The sequence below is a fragment of the Schistocerca americana genome, chromosome 5 (genome assembly GCF_021461395.2).
Source record: "Schistocerca americana isolate TAMUIC-IGC-003095 chromosome 5, iqSchAmer2.1, whole genome shotgun sequence".
Classification (NCBI taxonomy): domain Eukaryota; kingdom Metazoa; phylum Arthropoda; class Insecta; order Orthoptera; family Acrididae; genus Schistocerca; species Schistocerca americana.
In genome coordinates, this window is record NC_060123.1 from 646,103,594 (window position 1) to 646,130,072 (window position 26,479).

The following is a 26,479-nucleotide window of genomic DNA, read 5'->3' on the forward strand; positions in this document are numbered from 1 at the left end:
ATTTATCGCTTTCTCATTTATGCCTCACTCTCTGCGTATCGAAGTAATCACAGTCTTACACTTAAAAGTATTGTAATATTGGTACCACTACACCCGTGCATACGTTGTATCGAGGATACCATTCGTTTACAGACCTATGTTTATTAGGATTATTTGCTTGTTTCATCCTTTCGTCTGCACTTATAAAATTCAGATAATTTGTGTATTTACAATTACTTAATAATTATTACTCTCATTATTGTTGCTTTTATCATTTTATTATCTCTATATTGTAGCACAACTTTGTTATCAATTGAAACATGTAACAATTTCTTAACAAACTTTAGAGGCGCGCTCTTTTAGTGGGTGCGGAAAAACAATTCGACCAAACGTGTAGACAAAAAGACAGTATCAGACGAAGGAATCTGAGTATTTGACTAGGAGTCACAGTTACATACTGCTGCCACCAAGTCCTGTTCATTATAACCTGGTGTTGCACACACGCTGTCCTTCATGGCACCCTAAAGAAAAACAATCCAGCGGTGTCAAGTATGGTGAACGTGCTGGCCACCGCGTTGGTACACCGCGTCCGGTCCATCTCTCAGGAACTTTCCTGTCTTGGTGATCTCGGACAGCACGTGTCGTGAATCACAGTAGAGCAGCGATTAGCAGTCTAACAACACTTTATTTCATAGTCACAGAACATACAATACAACATGTCAAAGATACGCTGCCCTAAGAGTAAACAAACAGTCTCTCACTTACCCGAAGTACATCACTCTGTGACAGCATGTGCCAAGTGTCGTGTTGGGAGCAAACGTTCTGTCCTACTCCTAGCAGCATATCCTCGTGGAGTGCAGGCAACGCTTATTGCAAAAACACAAGGTTCGTATGAGCACTCAGCCTTGGAGGTAGCATCAACGGGCCAATGAGCGAGTAATTCACAATTTCCGCCTCTCTTGGTGACTATGGGCGTACTTTGAACGAGGATTCTGTAGTGTCCAAACGTGGCTGTTGTGTGAAATGAAAATGCCTTCACCGTTAAAGGTAGGCTCGTCCGTACACAAGGCACGTTCAGGAAAATGCGGCTGTCACGCTACTCGCTGCAGGAACCAGTCAGTAAATTCCAGACGCCTAAGGAAGTCGTCCGGACTGGTAACTTGCATCTTCTGTCGCCGGAAATGATGTAGACCTATCTCGTAAACGACATTCCAGTCGTGACGTTTGTCACGCAGTTTATGAGCGATTCGTCTGGTACTTGTCATTCGCTCTTGATCTATGCTACGTAAAGTAAGTTCGCCAAACCTAACGGTACGAACAGTGCGTGTTCTGCTTGTATCATGCTCATTATGGCGCAAGGATCCTGAGTCTTCTATACGTCTGTCAATTGACTGAAAAGTCAGGCAGCCTGCGATGTGGATAACGTTTCTGGTAAATCCTACGAGGCGTTCTTAGATTGCCAAGACGAGCGCCATAGGCCAAGTGCATGTTACTTAGCTCAATCTACGTGAAACCATATTCTACTTTGCTGTTTCACGACACACACACTCGTTGGTACCTACTCTGGTGGTCGGACCATTGTACTTACTGAATACAATGAAAGGCTACTTAAAACCAACGTTCTGCATTGCATATCAGTCGCACCTAGCGCTAGTGAGCAGACTCAATTCCTTCCTTTGATGCTGGCTTTCTGCCCTACGCTATCGGTCAAATTGCTATCTCGAGCCCCGCATAGACATAGAAGATAGGTCTATAGGCAGCAATGAATAAATAAAATAAAATATATCCTTTAGCACACAACCACATTGCAGCTCCAACAGTTTTGCGACTTCCGTGGTAAACGGAAACCATATCCACTTTTTCTAATTGTCGCACACATCGTGAAAGTCTGTTAGGTTCACAGGCAACTTGCCTAACCGCTACAACAGCAAAGTGTCGGACATGCGAAAAAAGGCCTCAGTTCTGCAGTTCATGTGAGGTGTAAGATGGATTAATGACGACCATTGGCCGAAATTTCATCACAATTCTGCCCAACGCCATCGTGGAGGAATCACACGGCGGGAAGGTAGTCTCTTCCCCTGTTCTCCACATTCCATCCCTTCTTTTGACTCCTCTGCGATGGAAGTCGGAATGGTGACAGACAGCGTTCAAATCACGCGGTTTTCTTATTGGCTTCCGAGGAAAACATTTGACACACACAGCCGCTTAGAATCGACACGGAAAGGCCTCGAATGGTGTCATGAAGGATTTCAATGTCACCCCCTTCTTTGGGGTGCTGATTCCCACATATTTCACGGTCAAAAACGACAGTTCGCAATGCGATAGGCAGTCTTGGCAACCCCTGACATTGCTTACTCCCTCGCACGTTTCAACCATTCTCTACGACATTATGGGACAACGTTCCCACTGAACATGATCACACACCTTCGGAGTGCAGCACAACGTTTTGCTCTCGTGTTCAGTTCGGAACCACTAGGGACCACTGGAAACCATTCGACGAAATTTGAACATGATCCGAAGCAGCAAAGGGTACTTGTGCATATTCATCCCCTTTATTTCGCGTCGTCCTCTGGCGTGACCAGGAGTGGGAGCTAAATTGACACATGCATGAGTAAAATAGCAAAGAATTCCTCTACGACCCCCAGTTCTACAATACCGTCAGCGACACCCACTGACGTAATTTTAAAAATATACATGTATTGAGAAAATCTGTGACGTAACAGTAGTTGCCTCCTAGCAGTGATCTGGAATCAGAAGAGAGGCGAGAGTCTGCCTTCCAGCAGGCACCTAGGTCTACTTCACACGTTGTCTCATGCCTCAGTACAGGTACATTTTTAAAAACCTTCAACATCGCAGAGTGTCAGCAATCGTTGGTTAATATGTTAAAAAACTAAAAACCTGCCTCAATTGCGAAAAAAGCACCTAGTGTCAAGTGTTAACCCAGGTTTCGGCGTAGATAGCTACACCTTCTTCAGAACAACAATAAAACCCACAAGTGCCTAAAAAGTTCTTTTTAGGAACTTGTGGGTCTTATTGTTGCTCTGAAGAGGATGTAATTATCTACGCCGAAACCTGGGTTAACACTTGACACTAGGGGCTTTTTCGCAATCGAGGCGGGTTTTTAGTTTTTTAATAAATTTTTAAAATTCGCAATAAAGGTTCCAATGAGGATATTGTCTAAAGGGGGGGGGGGGGGAAAGGGCTTAGAGGAACCCTTTGTCGTTTTACTGACAGATGTATCATTGGTGCCCTTCCAGAGGAGGGCGTGAAGCAGGAGCGGCGAAAATTTATGAGCATCCTTTGCCGCTTTGGCTCACGTTCAAATTTCGTCTAATGGTTTTGAACGGTCCCTAGTGGTTACAACACGTTCATGAGAGCAAAAATTGTGGTCACACTGCGCTTCAAAGAGGTACTATCACGTTCAACTGGGATGCAGTCCCACAGAGTCTGCAGAGAATAGTTGAAACGCTCAGGGATGTCAGAAGTGTCAAAGATCGTTAAGAACGTTGTCCTGCTGCTCGTCACACTGCGAATTGTCGTTTTCAACTGCGAAAGATGTTGGAATCAACGCCCCAAAGAAAGGGGTGGTTCCAATGACGCCCCTCGTGCACCTCGCGAGGTCTTTTCATATCAGTTCTGAGCGGCAATGTGTCTGAAGTGTTTTCCTCAGCCACCCATAAGAAAATCGAGTGATGTTAGTGATGTTCGTCGCCAGTCTGGCCTTCATCACAGAGACATCATAACAACGGGTTAACTGTGAGTAAGAGGGGTTATGACGACCTTCGCATCGTGTGACAGGCCGACGGTGGCGCTGGACCGAATTGTGGTGAAATTTGGTGCTAGCATAAAGTCATTAACCCACCTTACACCTAACGTGAACTTGTGAAGTGTGGCCTTTATCGCATGTATCGGCACCTTGCTGTTTGAAGCGTCATCAAGACCGAGTGTGACGTTTCAGAGCGCCACACTTTTGCACAGTTACAGAGGAGAGTCATAGGCACTTTTGAGCCAAAATTCAACCCTCTATGTTGCAATGAGAGACAATTACAGGATTAATTCTGTTGTGCCATGTATTTTGGAGGGACTATCATAGCTGACTCACCAGTTTCACTTCAGCTCTGTATACTTTAACTTTGTAGAGCTTAATGTGTGGGTGGCGTGGATTCATATGCTCATTGTAATTTTAAAATGAAAATATCTAGTGTATGTGATTCAAATAACCAAGTAAAATCAGAATTCTTGGTTTCAAGAGGAATTTTCATTATGCGCCGGTGTGTGCACTGTTTTCGACACTTCCTGGATGATTAAAACTGTGTGCTTGGCCGTCACTCCGACATGGAATGGTACCTTTTCGGGAAATACTCTCACTGACTGAGGTATCTGGGCACAGCCCACCCTCACAGCCTTACTGGCGGCTCCTCTCTGCTCCGTTCCAAACTTCACAGAAATTCTATTGGCTACTCTGTGGGACTACTACTACTGGAATAAAGGATATTTTGAAGAAATGGTTTGGCCACAGTCTGCGGGCAGGGCAGCGCCGCTCAGCTCGCTCACGGCAGACGCAGCTAATAATGGCTACCCACAAGGCGGCCATATTGCACATCTTCTGCGCATGCGTGAACCACTTGGCCGCCCCTGCCAGCGGGCACTATAGCTGGAACAGCCTCGTCTAGAGCACTGTTTACAAGCTGAGTCTTTCAATCCACAGCAGGGTGTGGAGGTTTAAGTCAATCAGTAAGAGAATTTGCGCATGAAAGGTAGGCATCTGGATTCGTGTCCCAGTCCAGCACGTAATTTTAATCTGCTGGGGTGTCTGTGAGTTCCTGTTTTTCGAACTAAATGCTCGAAACCACATACATTTCATTGAGTGATCTTACATAATCGGCTTGTGATAAGTGGTCAGGCAGTGCAGTTGAGGATGAGTTGCAGAGGGAGACACAGGGAGAAGGAAGAAACCGGCACTGACACTCGGCCTACCAGCCAAAGGGATGTACCGAGCTGTGCAGCCAGATGCTTCGAACGAACCAAACACGGTGGAGACTTCTGGTACACGGTTTGAAGCATAGAGTTCACTTACACACTGGTGATCAGGAGCTGTATCCCTCTGCACCTCTTACAACTCGCCAATCAAAAACTACTGAAGGAAATCTTGTCCACAACCGGTTTAATAATCGGCTAACCATGTGATGACTTGCAGTCGCTAAAGTTTTACATACTGTAGCCCAACAACTCACAGCTATGCCGTAATCCGTTTTCAGTCTTCATCCGAGACATTTTTGTGTAAATTTGTCGATAAAGCTTCTCCTGCTCCACAAAAGTGTTGCCTCAATCACTGCTTGCTACAGACTGTATCACTTACTTCTCACGTTTCCTCTTGGTAGCTCGCCAATTCGCCCTTGCCACCTTTTCTACTTCAAACAAAAGCACGCTGGTTCTTACATAACACCTATTTCTTACTTTGTTCCTAAGCGTGACCATTTCTTACAATTGTCGAATTTACATCAACATGAACAGTTTATACACACAAATATTTTAAATACAAAAATCATCAGAAAATTATTTAACGTAATAAACAAATTCCATAGTATTTTACATATATTACTCACATACAATTCAAAGAACGTTGAACTCCAGTGTAGCACACTTTACTTTACATATACAGAAAATGTAGAATCAATATGAGAAAATTTTAAAGCAAAATATTACAAAAATTTAGATGAACCATAAACAAATAGTGTTATACATCGTCAACTTACAATCCGCTTCTCGAGTTTAGTGCAAAAAAATGGTAAAAGAAACAAATTTTGTGGTGTTTTCTGAGTAACCGCCGGTGAACTAACGATGCTCCATAACCCTCTTATGACCCACTGTAAACTACATCGAACTGAAAAAGAACCAGCCATTTTCCCCATTTACCTAAACAGAAGGAACTGAGTAATATTCGTAATATGACCCTGTAGTGTAGGAATATGGCCCTGTAGTGTAGGTTAGCGATACTGCTGGGTATACAAATGGTCCCTAGAACAAGGGCTATCCAGAACAGTTGACCCTATCTTTCTATTACCAATAGAATCAGAGGTATGGCCCGGAAGAATCCAGTTTGTACGCACTTTCGGGAAATACTCCCATCATTCCTTCTAAAAGGATAAATATAAGATTTTCTTAAACTACGAATACACTGTGAATATACGTGGCACTATAGAGACAGGTTTGAAAATTACAACTAGCCAGAAGACGTTATTTCTCCATACACCGCTAAAATAAACTCATAGAAGCTTTGATCATGCAAAGTTAACCTCAGTGACGATATATAGCAAAGTTTCTGACAGGAAAGCTCACAGCAATTGTACCACGAAATGAATGCCTGCGTAATATAAATATAAATACATGTATCTGACATTCATCGTTTTGATCATTTTTCACCAACCTGCACACATGTACCTATTCTCACTGTATGGAGAAGTTGGGGGCTTGGTAAACCCTGGTAAGTGACAGTGGATACTTGACATCCGTAAACGGTTGTAACATGATTTACTGTGCAAATGAGACAGTTCACTACATTGATCATTATTACTCTTCCTCTCACAGTATCAAGGAACAGACTCTCTTTTCGATCCGTAAAAGGCAACTAATGGCCTGTTCCTTTAAATAACAATGTTTTTCCGTGGTTATGAGGACATAATTTTCCATACTCTTCATAATTACGTTGTTTTGCAACCAGCTACAGCTGTAATACCCCGAGCACATTTCAATTTCTTACGTCCCATTATTATGTGTACGTTCTTACTTTACTACTTTCATGTTCATCTTAATATTTTCATGTTATTATCACTATTACTATTATTATTACTTTATAGTTATTTATAAGCCTCTTTTAATTTTAATATCCTTGCTTATTATACTACCAGCGGAGTTACATTAGCTATTTCGACACTGTTTACACCTACAACTTGTTTGAATATTATTACCCATTATTCACGTACCACTTATATATCTTCATAATTACCTACAATAGTACTAAGTTACAAAAATTCTATGAAATAATATTGTAAAAGATCCAGAGGTTCTCCTATCACTGAAAAGTCTGTAGGTTACAATAGTTGAAACTTCCATTACTGAAATTTTTACTGTTCGAATTTCATTTGTAGCTTAATACCTCTTTAATGTGACTAAACATGCAGATAACTGCAGTAATCAACACAATTGGCTAATGTGACTATTTGGCTGTTTTCCAGACTGCTTTCTGCCGGAGGTTGAAAGGAATCCATTTGGTAAACGCTGATAAAGTGACTGATTTCGCAATGAAAATTGTGAAGTTAGGGCTTTCCGAGAAGTTACAGCAGAGGGTAAGGAAAAAACTCGTTACTCTATTTTGTATTTTGTTATACACTGCTCATACACCTCTAAACTAGGGAATGGTATATAATCAGCAATATCTCTGTAGTATAGAAAGTAATTCAGATCAAGGTTGAATGATCTAAAAGAAGAATGGAGAAATCCGTTATTTGGTGGTGAGATATGGGATCATGTCAGCGTATCCAGCCATATGTACCCTGCTTCTTCTCACCCTGCTTGTCTCAACATACTTATCCAGTTGTCTCTATTGTAAGTCTGTCGTTTATGCAGCGCTACAATTATTGAACTACACTCCTGGAAATTGAAATAAGAACACCGTGAATTCATTGTCCCAGGAAGGGGAAACTTTATTGACACATTCCTGGGGTCAGATACATCACATGATCACACTGACAGAACCACAGGCACATAGACACAGGCAACAGAGCATGCACAATGTCGGCACTAGTACAGTGTATATCCACCTTTCGCAGCAATGCAGGCTGCTATTCTCCCATGGAGACGATCGTAGAGATGCTGGATGTAGTCCTGTGGAACGGCTTGCCATGCCATTTCCACCTGGCGCCTCAGCTGGACCAGCGTTCGTGCTGGACGTGCAGACCGCGTGAGACGACGCTTCACCCAGTCCCAAACATGCTCAATGGGGGACAGATCCGGAGATCTTGCTGGCCAGCGTAGTTGACTTACACCTTCTAGAGCACGTTGGGTGGCACGGGATACATGCGGAAGTGGATTGTCCTGTTGGAACAGCAAGTTTCCTTGCCGGTCTAGGAATGGTAGAACGATGGGTTCGATGACGGTTTGGATGTACCGTGCACTATTCAGTGTCCCCTCGACGATCACCAGTGGTGTACGGCCAGTGTAGGAGATCGCTCCCCACACCATGATGCCGGGTGTTGGCCCTGTGTGCCTCGGTCGTATGCAGTCCTGATTGTGGCGCTCACCTGCACGGCGCAAACACGCATACGACCATCATTGGCACCAAGGCAGAAGCGACTCTCATCGCTGAAGACGACACGTCTCCAATCGTCCCTCCATTCACGCCTGTCGCGACACCACTGGAGGCGGGCTGCACGATGTTGGGGCGTGAGCGGAAGACGGCCTAACGGTGTGCGGGACCGTAGCCCAGCTTCATGGAGACGGTTGCGAATGGTCCTCGCCGATACCCCAGGAGCAACAGTGTCCCTAATTTGCTGGGAAGTGGCGGTGCGGTCCCCTACGGCACTGCGTAGGATCCTACGGTCTTGGAGTGCATCCGTGCGTCGCTGCGGTCCGGTCCCAGGTCGATGGGCACGTGCACCTTCCGCTGACCACTGGCGACAACATCGATGTACTGTGGAGACCTCACGCCCCACGTGTTGAGCAATTCGGCGGTACGTCCACCCGGCCTCCCGCATGCCCACTATACGCCCTCGCTCAAAGTCCGTCAACTGCACATACGGTTCACGTCCACGCTGTCGCGGCATGCTACCAGTGTTAAAGACTGCGATGGAGTTCCGTATGCCACGGCAAACTGGCTGACACTGACGGCGGCGGTGCACAAATGCTGCGCAGCTAGCGCCATTCGACGGCCAACACCGCGGTTCCTGGTGTGTCCGCTGTGCCGTGCGTGTGATCATTGCTTGTACAGCCCTCTCGCAGTGTCCGGAGCAAGTATGGTGGGTCTCACACACCGGTGTCAATGTGTTCTTTTTTCCATTTCCAGGAGTGTATATGAGAAATACGTTAATTAGTTACTAACTACGGCGTGCACACACTTTCTTGAACATGTAAACGTCACTACAGATATTCGTATTTAGGTTATCACATGTTTGTTCTGCCTGCCATCGTTGGCGATGATATGGCGCAGACGAATAGCGAAGTTCCGCATCATCTGCTGAAGTGTCGAAATGTCGATGACCTCCTGAATGGCTGTTTTGAGCTTAGCAATGATTTTGGTGTTATTGTTGTACACCTTGTCTTTAATATAGCCCCACAAAAAGCAGTCGCATGTGTTCAGATCCGAAGATTATGGCCAATCGAGATCCATGCCTGTGGCCTCGGAGTAACCCAGAGCCAGAATTCGGTCCCCAAAGTGCTCCTCCAGGACATCAAACACTTTCCTGCTTCGATGGTGTCCAGCTCTGTCTTTCATGAACCACACCTTATCGAAATCAGGGTCACATTGGAAAACGGGGATGAAATCCTCTTCCAATACCTATACGTACTGCTCGGTAGTCACCGTGCCATCAACGAATATCACAGCGATTATTCCGTGAGTGGACGTTGCACACCATACAGTGACCCGTTGAGGTTGAAGAGACTTCTCGATCGTGAAATGCGGATTCACAGTCCCTCAAATGCGCCAAGTTTGCTTATTGATTGACGAACCCATCCAAATGAAAGTGGGCTTCGTCACTAAACCAAACCATGCATGTCCATACTAATTCCCATCATGCACCGCAGCCAACCGTGCAGTTTGAACGTCTTACCCCAAACCGTTCAGAAGTTATGACGATTTTACTTCACATAGTTCAATAACTGTCAACCTGTAGCTACACAGTGTAAGATTCACAAACACACACACAAACACACAGTTGCTAAATTACTTATATTAATGACAGAGAGTTACAATTTTATTCGAGTCACTTGAAAGTTTTTTTAATGATTGAAAACCATATGATATTGTAACAAGCTTATTGTCCTTCATTCAGATGATGTAAAAGGGGTCAGGGGAAGGAAGGAGAAGAAAAAGAATGGAAATGAACATTAAGCTACATCTGATGGCCATGCATCCGATTAAAATGTGTAGCAGTAATGGGTGTTAAGTCTTTTCTAAAGAAAATGGTTGTAGACTGATGTTTTCGTAAAAGTACTGCATGAAACTGCCTTGTGCAAACCAGCAGGGCTTCAACTCATTTGCGCATTCTGTAGCAGGTAATCGCATGTCTAATGCAAGGAGATCGGTTGGAGCTGTTACAGAGACAGAAGGCAGTCTCGACAGCCAAACTGTGTCGAGAAGCCATTTACCAACATTCACGTAAAAGCTAAGCAGAAGTGGTTAAAGGCACGTAATTTTGATGCCCGTTTCCTGTTACAAAAATTTTTAAATTACAGGTTCAGTATCCACAGCTCACACCAAAACACATCATGAGGTTCAGTGTGCATCAGTTGTCACACATTCTTAACATTAGCGCCATGACTCAGACCCCCTTTACACGCTGCACTGACTGCAGTCGCAGGAAGTGAGGTTTCATGGTGTTCAGTGCACAAAACACATCATAATGATGGCAGGTATATAACATGAGAAACTTCGCGTATGTGACCCATCTCTCGTCACAAGTGGTGCGTTCCAAGTGCACACAACTGGTCAGTTGGAATACATATATTCCATAGGACGTGTACGAAGAGTTTCAGTAAATCAAGTAGGTAAACTTACAACTCGGCTGCAAGTAAGTGAGAATGCCACAAGGCTTTTAGCTGAGTAGTCCAGGGGTGGTACCAGTAGAACAACAATGTCATTTGTAGCGAAGTTCAAACTGTTGTGAAGACCTAGCAATTTAAACTGACTGCCACGCAACTAAAAATTGTCGGCTGTCAAGTGATATTGTGTAATAAGATGCCAACTGGAAAGTACAGCTGTGACGCGTCACTAGCAATAGGGTTCCAAAGTATCGTTGATGAAAAAGATTAATTTAAAGAGAGGGAGAGAAAAGGCGAGTGAGGGAGTATTAAAATGAGTAAATTAAATCTGCATATAATAACAGTAAATCTTTAAATAAGGTAACTGCATTATGTAAGATGCATCTCTGTCTCTCACAATCACAGCTCATTATTTAGTACTTTTATTTCATTTAGAGTATGACTTACAGAATTATAGTTTACAAGTACATACATTAAACTGATGCAAGGTAACATAATATACGAGGGGTGGCCATGAATTTCCATTTCTGTGCAGTGATGCAAATTGTAGTGGTGCAGCGATTGTTCCGATGCTCCGCCGTGGCATTGGTCGTCACTGGTCATTCCTCACTCACAAGATAGTCGTTTGGTCACTGTATGGCCAGTTCTGAAACTGTTGATGGAGCCCCATATTTATCTTTGTGCTTTACTCCCGACCTGTAGGTGGCCAGATCCCTTTCACCTGTCCGCTAAGGATCAATATTACAAAAAGTGTAGAGACTTTTCCCGAATCCCATTAAAACAGAAGTCTGCTCATTCCACATAAATAACAACATAGCAAACAACGAACTGAATGTAACCTTCTCTAACGAAAAAATTCGGCGTAATCGACACCCCGGATATTTGAATACGACTCTCGGCAGGTCCCTGACATTTAGAAAACACTTAGAACTAGCAGGACAAAAGCTAAAATCAAGAATTAATATATTAAGGCAACTGGCTGTTGCTAGACGGGGATCTACTGCAAACACCATGAGAACTAGACCACCAACACTTGTGTATCCTGCTGCCGAGTACTGTTTGAAGTAGAAATAGCCATGTCAATAAAACAGATATCTATGCAAACGACGCAACAACGATCGTGATCAGTACTCACCAATATTTCCTCACCTAATCTCCGACTACAACAAGCAAAAATACATGAGTGGGCGAAACTCTGAAGATAGAAAGACTTAGCAATTCATGAAATATTGGACAATTTACGGTACACCCGACTAAAATCTAGAGTAACAATCTGGTTTAAGTTATAGGAAACTCGTCCCAGAAAGCAATGATCTAAGAGATGGACGGAGAAATCAATTATTTAGTGGTGACATATGGATTCATGTCAGATCACGCGGTTAAATGTGCCCCACTTTCTATCATGCCGCTTGTGTAAACACTCTTGTACAAATGGTTCAAAAAAAAATGGTTCAAATGGTTCTGAGCACTATGGGACTTAACATCTGTGGTCATCAGTCCCCTAGAACTTAGAACTACTAAAACCTAACTAACCTAAGGACATCACACACATCCATGCCCGAGGCAGGATTCGAACCTGCGACCGTAGCAGTCGCGCGGTTCCGGACTGAGCGCCTGAACCGCTAGACCACCGCGGCCGGCGTACAAATGGTTCAAATGGGACTTAACATCTGAGGTCACCAGTCCCCTAGAACTTAGAACTACTTAAACCTAACTAACCTAAGGACATCACACACATCCATGCCCGAGACAGGATTCGAACCTGCGACCGTAGTGGTCGCACGGTTCCAGACTGTAGCGCCTAGAACCGCTCGGCCACTCCGGCCGGCGGGAACAGTACTAATGCAACATTTGAAAATACGGACAAAAGTTTAACTGCGTATTGTACTTTCGGAAAAAAACATCAGTCTTGTGAATACATTTGTTAAACATTTGGTAAAAGTTACATAGTAGACACCAGATTGCATTTTCAGTAGTTTATGTACGAAATATGTGTGTAATACGCATCAAAATACTCTTGGGAGCCTTATCCATTATCTGTTTTTGAAATCATAATGCAGTTTTAGTTTTTATGATGAAGAGTGTGTTTCAATTTGTCACGAAAATTCCAGGTTACGCTAAAGGTCTGTCTATTAGCACAATCTTTCTTCGGCCTTCACATTCCTCGGCTGCACGAAATGTCAACCGAATATAACATTTCCCTCAGAGAAAATTAGTTTCTTGGTTCATTTCTACGACCACAAGCATATAATACATCAATAACGTGTGACACAAGGTTCTTAGAATGAAATACGGACATAGGATAATACATGCATACTGCATCTAATACTAACTGTGATTTTTAGTTGCTACTTGCGACTTCTAGCTGCGACTTGTCATTGAAACAACAAATGGCACACATAGTTGAACCTTAAAGGTTATTTGAGACTCCTAGCTGTGACTGAAATCGCAGTTAGATTCTGTAAAGATGTTATTGTGATAACTGTGACTTCACAACCACTGTGATCTATAACAGATACGTGATTTCCTGCTCATCCCTAGTCGATGGCCTCCCCGACCACTGCAAATCGTGGAACTCCGAGGAATCGCCCTCTGATGATCTCAGCCTCCGTGCCAGGCGATTAACTGTACTTCTCTCGACAGCAGGTGTTCCATAGACTTTGCACAAGCGTTTGTGATTATTCCTCTCAGTTTATTTCTCTGCAGTGAGAAATACAATAACAGCACGTCGCCTGTAACGTACATCACCTACAGACGCCATTTTGAAACTATCCTGCAGCTACGCTATCCGTCGGAAGTCACGGTAATTTGGACCGCTCACTGAAGAGACTTCAAATAAAGCATACTTAACGTTTCATATTCTTAGAATTGTTTTCGGCTGAGAAAAAAATGCGGGGCATTACTGTCTGGGCAACCCTCGTGTTTTGTAAAACGCTGTTTATCCCGTTATGCAGATCATGTAAAAGAGGCCATGAGGACGGAGTGGGAGAAGGATAGCAGGAATCGACACTCAGATACGTCACATATGAGACCCCTACAACCATCAGTATGTTTAGGAATAATGGATGTAAAGTCTTTTCGTTACAGATGCTCAGTTTTGTTTCTTCACCTAGGACGTGTAACTGCTAACAAACACATAGTGAGTTTTCTGAGCAAATGCTTGTGAAGTCATATTTTCTAAATAGTTTTAAATAATGAGAGCAATCGTAGTTTCTTCCTCTGCTGCATCATTTTCTAGCACAACAACTGTGCAGTTGCTAACTGGTTGAACATCGTCCACAGCAGATATTCCTAGTGACGTGAACACAAACCCTTTTGGCACTGATTCAAGCTCTTGGCTCCACTTAAGCAGGAAATGTTTTAAATACCATCATCCTAACGAAAATCAAATATGCATTTCCTGCTGATTAGTTGATTCAGGATATCATGTCCTTATCAGAAAAAAACTATTGTTGCAGCACAGGAATTGTACAGAATGTTGTGAATCGATCACTCGACATCTAAAATATATTTTTGGGTAATCTTCAATGAAGACCTCATACTCAGTAAAATAACAAACTACAAGTAAGTTTTTAGTGCAGAAATTAAAATTTGAATCGTTTTCACACTATGTCTACATACGTTTCAATAAAACTGAGGAAGCTTTGAGAACCTGTTTATTGTTTTGGGGACACAGGCAAATGTGCAAGAAAGAGATCCAAGTCAGCAAAAACGAAGTTCGGATGAGAAACATTGTGAAGTTTTTCGCACAACGTAGGATTTGTTTTAAAAAAGGAGCAAATTCTTGACACAATGTGTCCATATTTGTAACAGATACCTGACCTTTAATTTGAAACCTAAAAATAGTACAAATGTCGAAGATGAAAGTAATGACAGCTGTTCAAGATCTGTTACAAGGAGAGTAACATACACAGGGTGTTAAGGAAAGTGTCGAATGCTTTGAGTAGTGTTATTACCCACTGAAACAAGAAGAATAAGTCCAATAAACATGGATCCGGCAATGCATACTTTCTGAGATAAATCCAATTAACATTGGTCCGGAAATGCGCACATTTAGCACGGTGGACCCCTCTGCCCTCTGGCGTAAGGAACGACGCACCCTTTAAACCACACAGGTTGTTGTTGAACCTGCTGTCACGCATTGGAGGCACAACCCTGTAGTGTCCGCACATCGTTGACTGGCGTGGCATTAACTAATTCCGTCATTTGTCCCCGTAACCAAAAGTCTGGGCCACTGAGGTCCGGGAAAATAGCAGGCCAAGGTGTACCAAGTGTCCCCCCCCCCCTTTCCCTAAACAATCCAGCAGTCGTGAAATGTCTGCGTCACATGTTCCCTCACATTGCGACGAAAGTGTGCTGGTGCGCCATCATACATGAACCACATTTGTATTTGTTGCTGCAATGCCACAGCCTTCAGCAAGGTAGGCAATACATCATTCACGAAGTGCAGATAATACGCCCCAGTTAACCTTTGTGGTAGCACGTATGGCCCCATTAATCTATCGCCAAGCAGACGTGCTGATACGTTGATTGAGAGTCGATGTTGCTGCCCTCTTTCCTGAACTCCTCGGGCATTTACATGTGCCCATACATGCCAGTCATCGGAATTCACGATACCGTCTCTTGTGAACCCTACCCCATCCGTAAATAAAATCATGGATGTGATCCGTGGATCTGCGACACACTTCTGCAACAGCCATTGACAGAACCGCCGTCTATCATGATGATCATGTGGTCTTAGGGCCTGAACGCGCTGTGGATGCTACGGGCACAGCAATTGTTGATGAAGCAACCCCCAGATAAAAGAGTGAGACACGCCTTCTGCTGGTCCTGGGGGATTCTTCAACAGAACTTAGCACAGGCTCCTCCATGTCAGGCGTGTGAACTGTGCGGAGCGTACCGCTGTCAGTCTTCCGAGGTGCTAGGGTAATTGTGTCCCTCAGATGCTTATAAAGCCTGTCGAACAACTCATCAGAGGGCACTCTTCGCTGTTGATGTTTTTCGGCATAAATGGCAAGGGTTCGCAGGCTACGTCCATTTGCTAAACCACTGTAGAATATCATATCCGCATTTCACTTGTCGAGTAGTAGGCTTCCATTGCTAAAAAGTGGTGCAAGAGAGAGAATGCAAATGTACTACACCATCAGTACGTACATACAGCGCAAAACACCATGATACATACCGATTGTCAGTACTGTACAATAAGGCACACAAACACGATGAAAACTAACGTAGCCTACAACACGACTCTAACCACACAATGATTGCACACCACCTAATGGTAGGTAGAGGCTGTGAGTAAGACATCATAATACCCTGCAATCAGATTTGAAGGGGTGCCAATGCAACGACAGTGTTAATATCCGCAACCAAGAATCGCGCAGCGCTTCCTGTAAACATGTATGGCATAAATACAGGAAGTATGCATTTCCAGACCCATGCTTATCGGACTTATTTTTCTTCTTTTGTGATTACTACCACCTCTCAAAGTATTCTACACTTTCGATATTTTTTTGGATGCCCTGTGTGTATGTACTTTTTACTTTCATCAGTCGTCAGTGTATCATAGACGCATCACGACTTCTTCTACGCCAATCTATTCAACTCATTTTAGCAGTTACACATATTAGTGTTGATAACTTTCTTCTTCCTGCGTGAAGGATATGTCAGGATGAAGTTCTATTTCAGCTTCACTTTACTTCCAGAATTCCTTCACTGTTTCACTATATTTATTTTTCCTCTCTTCAGACGACTTTCTGCCCTTTTTCCTTTCCCCCATGCCTTGGAATCCTTCCAGTTTCAAAACTTTATCCCTAACGCTCTCTCTTTCCAAAACTCCTTCTGCCCTTATTTTTTCCTTTCCAAGTTTTCCTAATCTCTTGAATCCTGATGGTTGCTAATTTCTTTACCATAAGATATCCGAAGATCTCCTTGTTGAGTATGTCGTCACCCATGCTGCAAATATGTTTAGAAATAGCAAGCACCTCTTCCTTATCGTTTATATGCTTTTTATGTTCAGATAAATTGTTTCTTGTTAATTTCCAAAATGTTGCATTTCTCTGAGGACCTAATACTTTTTGTATAACTCTTCTTTCTAACTGTTCTGATTTATCAATCTCTCATTTAAAAGTAGATACTTGCTAGCATACAGGCATCTGGTTTCACTATTCTAGTTGATTTTTTTAGACAAGCACTTTTTGTTTTAGGTATTCTTATATATATTAAATGCTTTTTTCCACCTCTTGTGAATCCTTTCCTCAAACGCAGATTTTTCTAAACCGTTGTCATGAGCAGCCTCCCCGAAATATTGGAATTTTTTTAATTTTTCTATTTGTATGATATCTGTTTTTAAATATTCTGGAGAAATTTTGACATTTGACACCAATTTTCTTTTTCTGCAGCTGTCGTGCTGTCTGGCTCTTCCAGACGACTGAACTGCACTGTTACATCTGTCAAGCTTTCAGAAAGTGTGGCAAAATGATCCGCAAATGCTAGGCAGTTTATTGCAACACCTTTCTTCTTTTTCCGTAGCACGACTGGCAATGTTTTGAATTCTTTTAGTTTTTCATGCCGAAATAACAGAATTTTCTCTATGACACAGTTAAAAAGATGATGACGTACTCAGAAAGAGACATAAGAATGTTATTACTCGTCACTTCACACAGAAAACTGTAACTAACATAATCAAAGTAAACGACCACATTATAAAACAAGGGCCAAAAAACTGCTACACCTGCCTAATATCGAGTACGGTCCCCCGCAGAAGTGCTGCAACATGACGTGGAATGGACTCGACTAATGTCTGAAGTCATGCTGGAGGGAACTGACACCATGAGTCCTGCAGGGCTGTCCATAAATCCGTAGGACTACGAGGGTGTGGGGATCTCTTCTAACCAGCACGTTGCCAGACATCCCAGATATATTCAATAATATTCATGTCTGGGGAGTTTGATGGCTAGCGGAAGTGTTCAAACTCGGAAGAGTGTTGCAGAAGCCACTCTAGCAATTCTAGATGTTTGGGGTGTCGCATTGTCCTGCTGGAATTCACCAAATCCGTCGGAATGCACAATGGACAATGAATGGATGTAGGTGATCAGACAGGATGCTTATGTACGTGTCACTTGTCAGAGTCATATCTTAGACGTGTCATGGATCCAATATAACTCCAACTGCACACGCCCCACACAATTACAGTGCCTCCACCAGCTTGAACTGTCACCTGCTGACACGCAGGGTCCACAGATTCATGACGTTTTCTCCACAGTTGTACACGCCCATCCGCTCGATACAATTTGAAACGGGACTCGTCCGACTAGGCTAGTCTAGTCTAGTGTCGGTGAGGACTGGCCCGGGCGAGACATAAAGCATTCTGCCGTGCTGTCATCAAGGGTACACGAGTGGGTCTTCTGCTCCGTAAGCGCATATCGATGATGTTCGTTGAATAGTTCGCACGCTGACACTTGTTGATGGCCCAGCATTGAAATCTGCAGCAGCAATTTGCTGAATGGTTGGACTTTTGTCACGTCGAACGGTTCTCTTCAGTTGTCGTTGGTCCCGTTCTTGCAGGATCTTTTTCCGGCCCCAGTGATGTCGGAGATTTCATGTTTTACCGGATTCCTGATATTCACGGTACACTTGTGAAATGGTCGTACGGGAAAATCCCCACTTCATCGCTGCCTCGGAGATGCTGCGTCCCATAGCTCATGCGCCGGCTGTAACATCACGTTCAAACTCACTTAAATCTTTATAACCTGCCTTTGTAACAGCAGTAACCGATCTAACAACTGCGCCAGACAGTTGTTTTCTATGGGTGTATTCTGCCTGTTTACATGTATATGTATTTGAATACGCTTGCCTATACCAGTTTCTTTGGCGCATCAGTATAATAAGTGTAAAGAAAGGGGTTTTTACCCAAAATCCACAAAGCAAACCAATATGAAAACCTACCTCATACATGGTCGAAGATTTCAAATAGCAATCTGTAGCTGCTCTGGTCAACAAAAAACTGATTAATCGTGTTCCTAACTTACTGACGAAATTTTGCATATCATTTTCAGTATATAATCTATGCTGCAGAGTGAAACGTTTGATGCCTGAATCAAGTAGGTATTTTAGAGATTTTAAAAAGAGAAATAGATAGTTTAAAATTACTTAAAGTGGCAATTAGTGTTATATGGTGGCAGGAAGAATTTTTCTACACGAGTATATGGTCATCAAAAAAAGATCAAATAAGGGTAATGCAGGAGTACGACCTTCATAAGTAAGGAATTAGAAATCCGGAGGAACAGTTGTGACACATAGTGGAAGCATTATCATAGCATAGAGAGACTGAAAGACACACCACAGTAATGCAAGTGTGTATTCCTGCTAGCTCTGTAGAGGATGGAGAGACTGAATGAATGTGTAATGATATAAAATACATTTTTTAGTTCGTTGAGGGAGACGAAAATGTAATTGTGACGAACGGAAGGAATTTTGTAGTAGGAAAAGGAAATGAAAGGAAAAATAGTAAGAGACCATTAAGTGGGAGAAAAAAATGAAAGGGGAAGCCGCATGGTAGAATTTTGCATGGAGTATAGTTTAATCAATGTGATCACTCGGTTTAAGAATCATGACTGATTATTTTATACGTCGAACGCAAGACAGCACCACAACGGTTATAACCTACGAACCATTATTCCAGAAAATGGAATACTATTTTTATTGGCTTAGCGTTTTTGTGCACAGTATTTGGTTCCTTTGTGGCTTGCTTCACGGCACTGTCACCTATTGCCTTCGCTGGTGTTAAGTCGATATCGAGTGTAGATATGATGCTTCTACGCTGTACCTGAAAAGGCGTTCATTTTCCCATTTAACTTTGTAAGGCTGTATGCATGTCTAAACTGTCTTTATATTTCCTGTCTTTTCTTGTAAGTCTCTTCTTTACAGTCAGTGTGTCCTCCTCCTCCTTCTTCTTCACCCTTGGCTTGTCCCGTTCACCTACAGGAATGACATTCTTACTTGGATTGAAGCAAAGTTAGTGACAGTGAGTGAGCAGATGCCCTTACTAGTGTCTTACTTTCCCCTGGGATAGATTTTGTGTTCCCCAGTGGTCTACGTCGAGAGTAAACCATATGTTCAAGTGTCAGGTTGGTTTCTAAATGTGTGCGTGTCGTTCTTCTGAAGCAGGATGAAGAAATCAGCAAGGTATTTGTGTAATGGGTTATGGGAAATCCCCTGAAACTCACATTCAGGTTGGCCTGCGCACGGATACTCGTCACTATCCGCAGGGCAGATTCGACCCGCGGCTGCCGCGTCTCTTCCAAACCCGAAAGTGGTGCGTTAACACTCTTAGCTGTCTGTACGGGTTTTATAGGCACTCTAAATTTTTTGGAGTACTGATACAGTGTGTCCTTTGCTAACACTAACGAAGGAATAATGAGAAAATGGAGTCAGTGCACTAAGATTATTTTGTACATAACACTCGTGTGGCCCATCCTAATTTATTGCTCAAGTGATTGTGATCCATATGAAGTAGGGCTAACAGGGGATATTGAACGTATGCTATAAGAGGCAGCACGAATTTATTGTTCTGAAGAAGATTCCATTACTGGAATCGAAACCTAGGTAAACGAGTGAAAATTACCTTGCAACTGAAGGATGTAAAAATTGTTTATTTCTAATGGTCTCAAGGTTTCCTTGAGCCACCGGACATTGTGAAAGGAATACTGGTAAATCTGGAATGGCAGACGCTTGATGCCTTGAAGCTAGACATGAACTATTCCATGAAAGTCAAAATTCAAAAGGCAGTATTAAGCGTGGAAAACAGGAACATACTGTTACCTCTGACGTGTAGCTAAAGTAGGAGCGTAACTCAAGTAGGGGCCGTGAATGAAATCGGAAGAAATCCTAATACAGTGTGATGTAAACTCTGGCGTGCACTTCACCATGGTTTTCAGAATATGGACGTTGAGCTGATGGAAATACAGGATGGGGTTTTATTACTGAGACCCTATTCCAGTTAACGTTTCTCTGCTTCAGGTACATGTCCATCTGCCAGGATCAACGACGCTGTTTAACCACGTGTCTAAAGAGTACCTGCCAGATGAACTAGGAGGTACTGCAGGTCCTACCGACAAACTTGCCTGTAAGTATGCACAGACACGTTCACCTCAGATGGTGGAATGATCCTGTGAAATTCGTTCATTAATTATTTCTTTTGATTCAACTGTGGGTACTTGCTGAAACATTATTACTTGATGGTACACCCATTTAGCTACTTGTTTCACAAGCTATTTATGTTTATGACTTCTCCGTCAGATTATTAACCCACTGTCTGCCATTAGAAAGATCCACAATGGGACAATTATAAACTGTTGAACAATATATGCTGATATGCTTTATACATTTTTGTTAGAAGTTGTTAGTTACAGTGAGAGCTGCATGACAAGCATTATTGATCATTTCTGTTAATTTCACACTAGGTATTTGTGAAACATCATCATAAGGCCAAACAGTCTTTTTGCCATTTTTTACAGTACTGCATATGAAACTCGTGACTTACACATTTTAAAAACCAACACACCGGGTGCTCAAAAAGTCAGTATAAATTTGAAAACTTAATAAACCACGGAATAATGTAGATAGAGAGGTAAAAACTGACACATATGCCTGGAATGACAAAGTATTGCTAGACGTGTGAAAGATCTCTTGCGCGCGTCGTTTGGTGATGATCGTGTGCTCAGCCGCCACTTTCGTCATGCTTGGCCACCAGGTCCCCAGACCTCAGTCCGTTCGATTATTAGCTTTGGGGTACCTGAAGTCGCAAGTGTATCGTGATCGACCGACATCTCTAGGGATGCCTAACCATAACTCCGGACACACTTTACAGTGCTGTTCGCAACATTATTCCTCGACTACAGCTATTGTTGAGGAATGATGGTGGACATATTGAGCATTTCCTGTAAAGAACATCATCTTTGCTTTGTCTTACTTTGTTTTGCTAATTGTTGCTATTCTGATCAGATGAAGCGCCATCTGTCGGACATTTTTTGAACGTTTGTATTTATTTTTTTTTTGTTCTAATAAAACCCCATGCCATTCCAAGCATGTGTTTCAATTTGTACCTCTTTGTCTACATTATTTCGTGATTTATTCAGGTTTCAAATTTATACAGACTTTTTGATCACCTGCTCCTTCAGTAAACAAGTTCTAAAATGAGGGAGGCTAGGCTGTTGCTTTGGAAAAGACATGATAGTATATTATGCTACAGTCCTCAAAACCCTAGAAGTGCCCTACACTAAGGATTCTGTCAGGTGAGAGTTTACGACAGACAATGGTGGTCCCGCATCCATATTGTGTTTTTCATTCATCAAGCCAAAATGTCAGGGGTAACACTTGTAAATAAAGTAAAAATCTTTATTATAGCTGATTATGTCAACCATGGTGACAGGAGTAAGGACCAGAGCGCAAGGTATAGTGGTAGGTAAGTGAGGCGCATGTGTCTACTCACTCTTTAACCTTGCAGTCTGAGCGAAGCACGCACGCCGATCACACGGGCACGGTATCGCACAAACAGTATGCACTCCTCGAGGCACAGATGAAATGAAATCATTGTATGCTATTATTGGCCGGGAGACTAGCCGGTATGTTTTCATCCACCTACTGCAAGTTCCCCTATTTGATGCAATTTCAGCGGCGTGTGCGTCTTTCTGCTGAAGATGAGATGACGAGTAAAACGTGAACAATCAGTCTCCGAACAAAGAAAATCTCCAGTCTGTTTGGCAATCGGAACCGCCACCACATGCTCCATAACCACAATCTTACCACCATGAAGTGTGCAGGACCAGTCACGCGGGTTATTGCTCCGTAAACTTCCTCTGAAACGTTTGTTGGTGGATCTAGTTTTTTTCTTTGTACTGCCACAGTTATACAGTTTGTCTAAGTAGTAAGGCTTACAGCATTGCTTTGCCCCATGACATAGGGTTAAAATAATCACTTGCTTAATAACACTAACCAATGCCGTGCAGTAATCCAAATACTTTCAAAAGGCCCTTATTGGACTGAAAACAAGACCCGCCAACAGTACCCTCACCATCACTAAATGGTTACTACTACCTCCTCTAGAAACACAGGATCTCAGCCTGAATTAGAAAACGCAAGAACACACACAAGAACTCCACACTTCCAATTTCCAATGGAGTAAAACGAAATTTTACTAATAGTATCCGTTCGTTAGACAACACCTCCAGCTAGGATGGCTAGCAAACGACTGAGCCTGTGCCTATGTTGGTACAACGAAATGCAGTTGCAAATTCATCCAATACTTTCCGCATCGGGAGAACCACATCTTTGTACTCTGACTACAAACTTCCATAAATAGCCTCTGCAATTCTACTTCCACCTCAGAGGCCATAAAACTTGCCTTTTGCTCGCCACGAAGGTTGCCAGCCGACTCGATTTCGCCAGCTCATAACCGCCCCACGAAGTTACTTCCACGTGAAAGTCTTTCGGGCAGTCAGGTTCCAGAGCTGACTGCAAGCATTTCGACACTCAGTTTCCTGTTAACGCTCATAGGACCTTGTAAGACGTTGCTGCCCGCTGAAATTTTCTAAAGTTTGTTACAAAGAGGTATTAGGAAACTGCAGTCATTCTGTCGAAATAACTCATCCTTGAAAACAGCCATGCCAGGGCAAACCATTACCATTTTACCGGGTTAATGTCACACGAGCCTGGTGAATAACGTCTGTCCCTGGAAACCAGAAAACGTCCAACGCCATTGACAACAGCATACAGCACACCATCTCTTGTCCTTATTTGTTTCCTCTAGTACTGCTACCGCGCCTTTCTATTAGTGTGAAATTTCTCCAATTTTACAGGAAAGTTATAATTCCAACAATTTAATTATCGTGATTTTAATAGGACTGACATAATTGTAATAATGATTTTAATTATTATAACTCCTTTCATTGTATGTGAACTGTGAACAAAATTACTTTGAATGCTTGGTTAGATGTCAGAAACTATCTGAAGGTCCTAGTCTTGTCAAGTAAATCATTGTGTACGTAAATAAATATTGTCTTGCCCTATGTAATGGGGTGTTCTACTGAAAAAGTTTATACGCAATACAAGCAACAGCGCAGTTGTCTACGTAGCCTTTTGATGTGGTTCAGCTCATAGTGTTTACAAACACTCACGGGTAACAACATAGATCACAAACAATGTTTGTGCTATCATGGCAAACACATCAAACTGGATTTAACCTTAAGTCTTCAAGCAATGCAGTGATAACCATACAGATAACATTTTTCGAACAGCACATGATGCTACAGTATTGGAACAACCTACATACCAAACCACAATACCGTTATTCAAGATGGCAGCGAAGACGTCATCCAAGATGGCGGCGATAGCGTCATCCAAGATGGCGACGATGACGTCATCCAAGCTGGTGGCGATGACGTCATCCAAAATGGCGGATTGTGAGTTAAAGTTTGAATTCTGGTGGGAATGTGTCACGCCCCCCTCCCCCCGAAAAATTGAGCGAATTTCAAATTCCAGCAGGATAATGCGTCACACCAAGGAGAACCGCGGGAAAAAAGGGCTTCTCTGTATAGTTTCAAGCATGTGTGTTCGCCACTGGGTCTGGACTCCAGCTGGCTTAGTTCATATCGGTGCCACCAGAGGACGCTCTCCTGACATCACCTGATGACACAAGTACCGTTCTTCAATATGGCTGCACACAGTGTATCCGCCACGTGGTGCAAGATTGGACACTTGGCCTACCTCCACTAACCTAACCCCCTCCCCAATAAAAATCGTGCGATGTTCAAATTCCAACATGATAATGCGATACACCTAAGAAAATTGCAGGAAGATAGGTCACTCGCACTTTCACTACCAACCTAAGAAAATTGTGGGAAAGAGAGGAAACTTGTACTAGCAACAGCCACCTGACCGCCACCTCCTCCTAGGGACTGGAGCCAAGTTTGAATTTGCCAGTAAACAATGCTCACTTGCGTTTTCGGTAACAACGTAAGAAAACTGCTGCAAACGAAGCTCACCACCACTAACCTAAGCCTCCAGGGCACAACCTCTTCGTAGGGGTTGCTGGTAAAAGGACTCAGGCCACACTAGGCTGATGGAGAGAGGAAAGAATGTACTTTATTTATTTGGGAGCAATTTATTTAGAGATGGAGTATATGTATCACAGAACATACGCTCAGACATGGCCCACATCATACAGACCGGCAAACTACTACTACATAACTCATCTATAACGCTCTACACACACGCTTGCTAAATGTAAACCGTCAACAATAACACATCGCACAACCTACAGACATAATGCAAAGCCTTTATGTCCAGATACCCAAACAACTCGTAAATTGTCAAAATAATAATCAATCTAAAAGACTCTGCTGGCTAATCGTCAGCTGCCGAAATCATACACCGGTTCAAAAATAGTCAAATTGCTCTGAGCACTATGGAACTTAAGTGCTGTGGTCATCAGTCCCCTAGAACCTAGAACTGCTTAAACCTAACTAACCTAAATACATTACACACATCCATGCCTGAGGCAGGATTCGAACATGCGACCGTAGCGGTCGCGCGGTTCCAGATTGTAGCGCCTAGAACTGTTCGTCCACCCTGGCCGGCTCATACACCGCCCTTTATTTAAAGAATTAGAGGCAGCACCACCACCATGAGTATTCGCCACTGAGTCCATAGCCCAACTGACTTAGTTCATATCCATGCCACTAGAGGACGCGGTAGTGACTACAGGTTATGACATAAGTACCGTAATCTAAGAAGGCGCCACCTAGTGTGTTCAACACGAGCTCCAGACCCCAGCTGTCTTAATACATTTCGTCGCCACCAGAGGACACCTCTGTGACACCAGCTGACAACGCAATTACAGTTATCCATGATGACGGCAAACTGTATGTTCTCCACGAGGTCTAATACTCAGTACCACGAGCAGAGGACGCTGCCGTGAGGTAAACCAAGATGGTGAGGGAAAATGGTGGGAAAACGACACAGCCTGCACTGGGGTACTGGGGAGAGTAAGGATGGAGTGCTCTTTATTTATTTTCAAACAACTTCAGGACACAGTATATCTATCACACTCATACAAAACATCCACCCTGATGTACCTGGGGTCATGTTGCACAGCCCACAGACACGCAACCAACTCGTAATTTCAGTACAGAATATGAAACTGCTCCTAAATAATTCTTCACATATGTTGACATGCTCACTACTCGTCAACTGTCCAAATAGCGCATAGCAGGGTCTACAGGGCAGCTGGTGAAATAACGCCGTCAATGCGCGCAAGACTGGTCCACCACGTCATGTCAGTAGAGCACACAGGAGGCAGCAAGAAGTGTTGCATCCATCAGATGTCAAACCGCGCAAAGCCCCTGCTCGGCTTCCGCAAGCATGAGGTAGCTGCACACCCATTCACACATAAAACATGAGGAATTCCTATCCGCTAGACATCGATGATGACGCGATCGCAAGTACGGTCGACGCAGCCGTCAGCTGGCAGAGCACTCACAGACCTCCATTTAGGGCCGCGAGCCACAACACCCGTCAAGTGAGGCAGCCGCAGCTCGGGTCCCACACGCTCCGTCGAACACCGGTGAAAGTTGCATGCCTCTACGCAGTCACTGTTATACTGTCATAGCATTACAGATCGCGATCACGCCAGTCTCATATTCGATATATCCCCAAGCGCCACTTGCCATTACCATTGAATGAA

The 26,479-nt window shown here is 43.2% G+C and overlaps 1 protein-coding gene across 1 annotated transcript in view; it reads left to right on the forward strand.

The window, feature by feature from the left end:
* Positions 1-7,221: 7,221 nt before the first annotated feature.
* LOC124616004 overlaps positions 7,222-26,479 on the forward strand; it is a 61,385-nt gene continuing 42,127 nt past the window's right edge. Inside the window, exons 1-2 of the mRNA XM_047144214.1 lie at positions 7,222-7,325; positions 20,758-20,863. Of these exons, the coding sequence (XP_047000170.1) occupies positions 7,281-7,325; positions 20,758-20,863 (151 nt within the window). The 5' untranslated portion in view covers positions 7,222-7,280. The remainder of the gene's footprint in view (positions 7,326-20,757; positions 20,864-26,479) is intronic.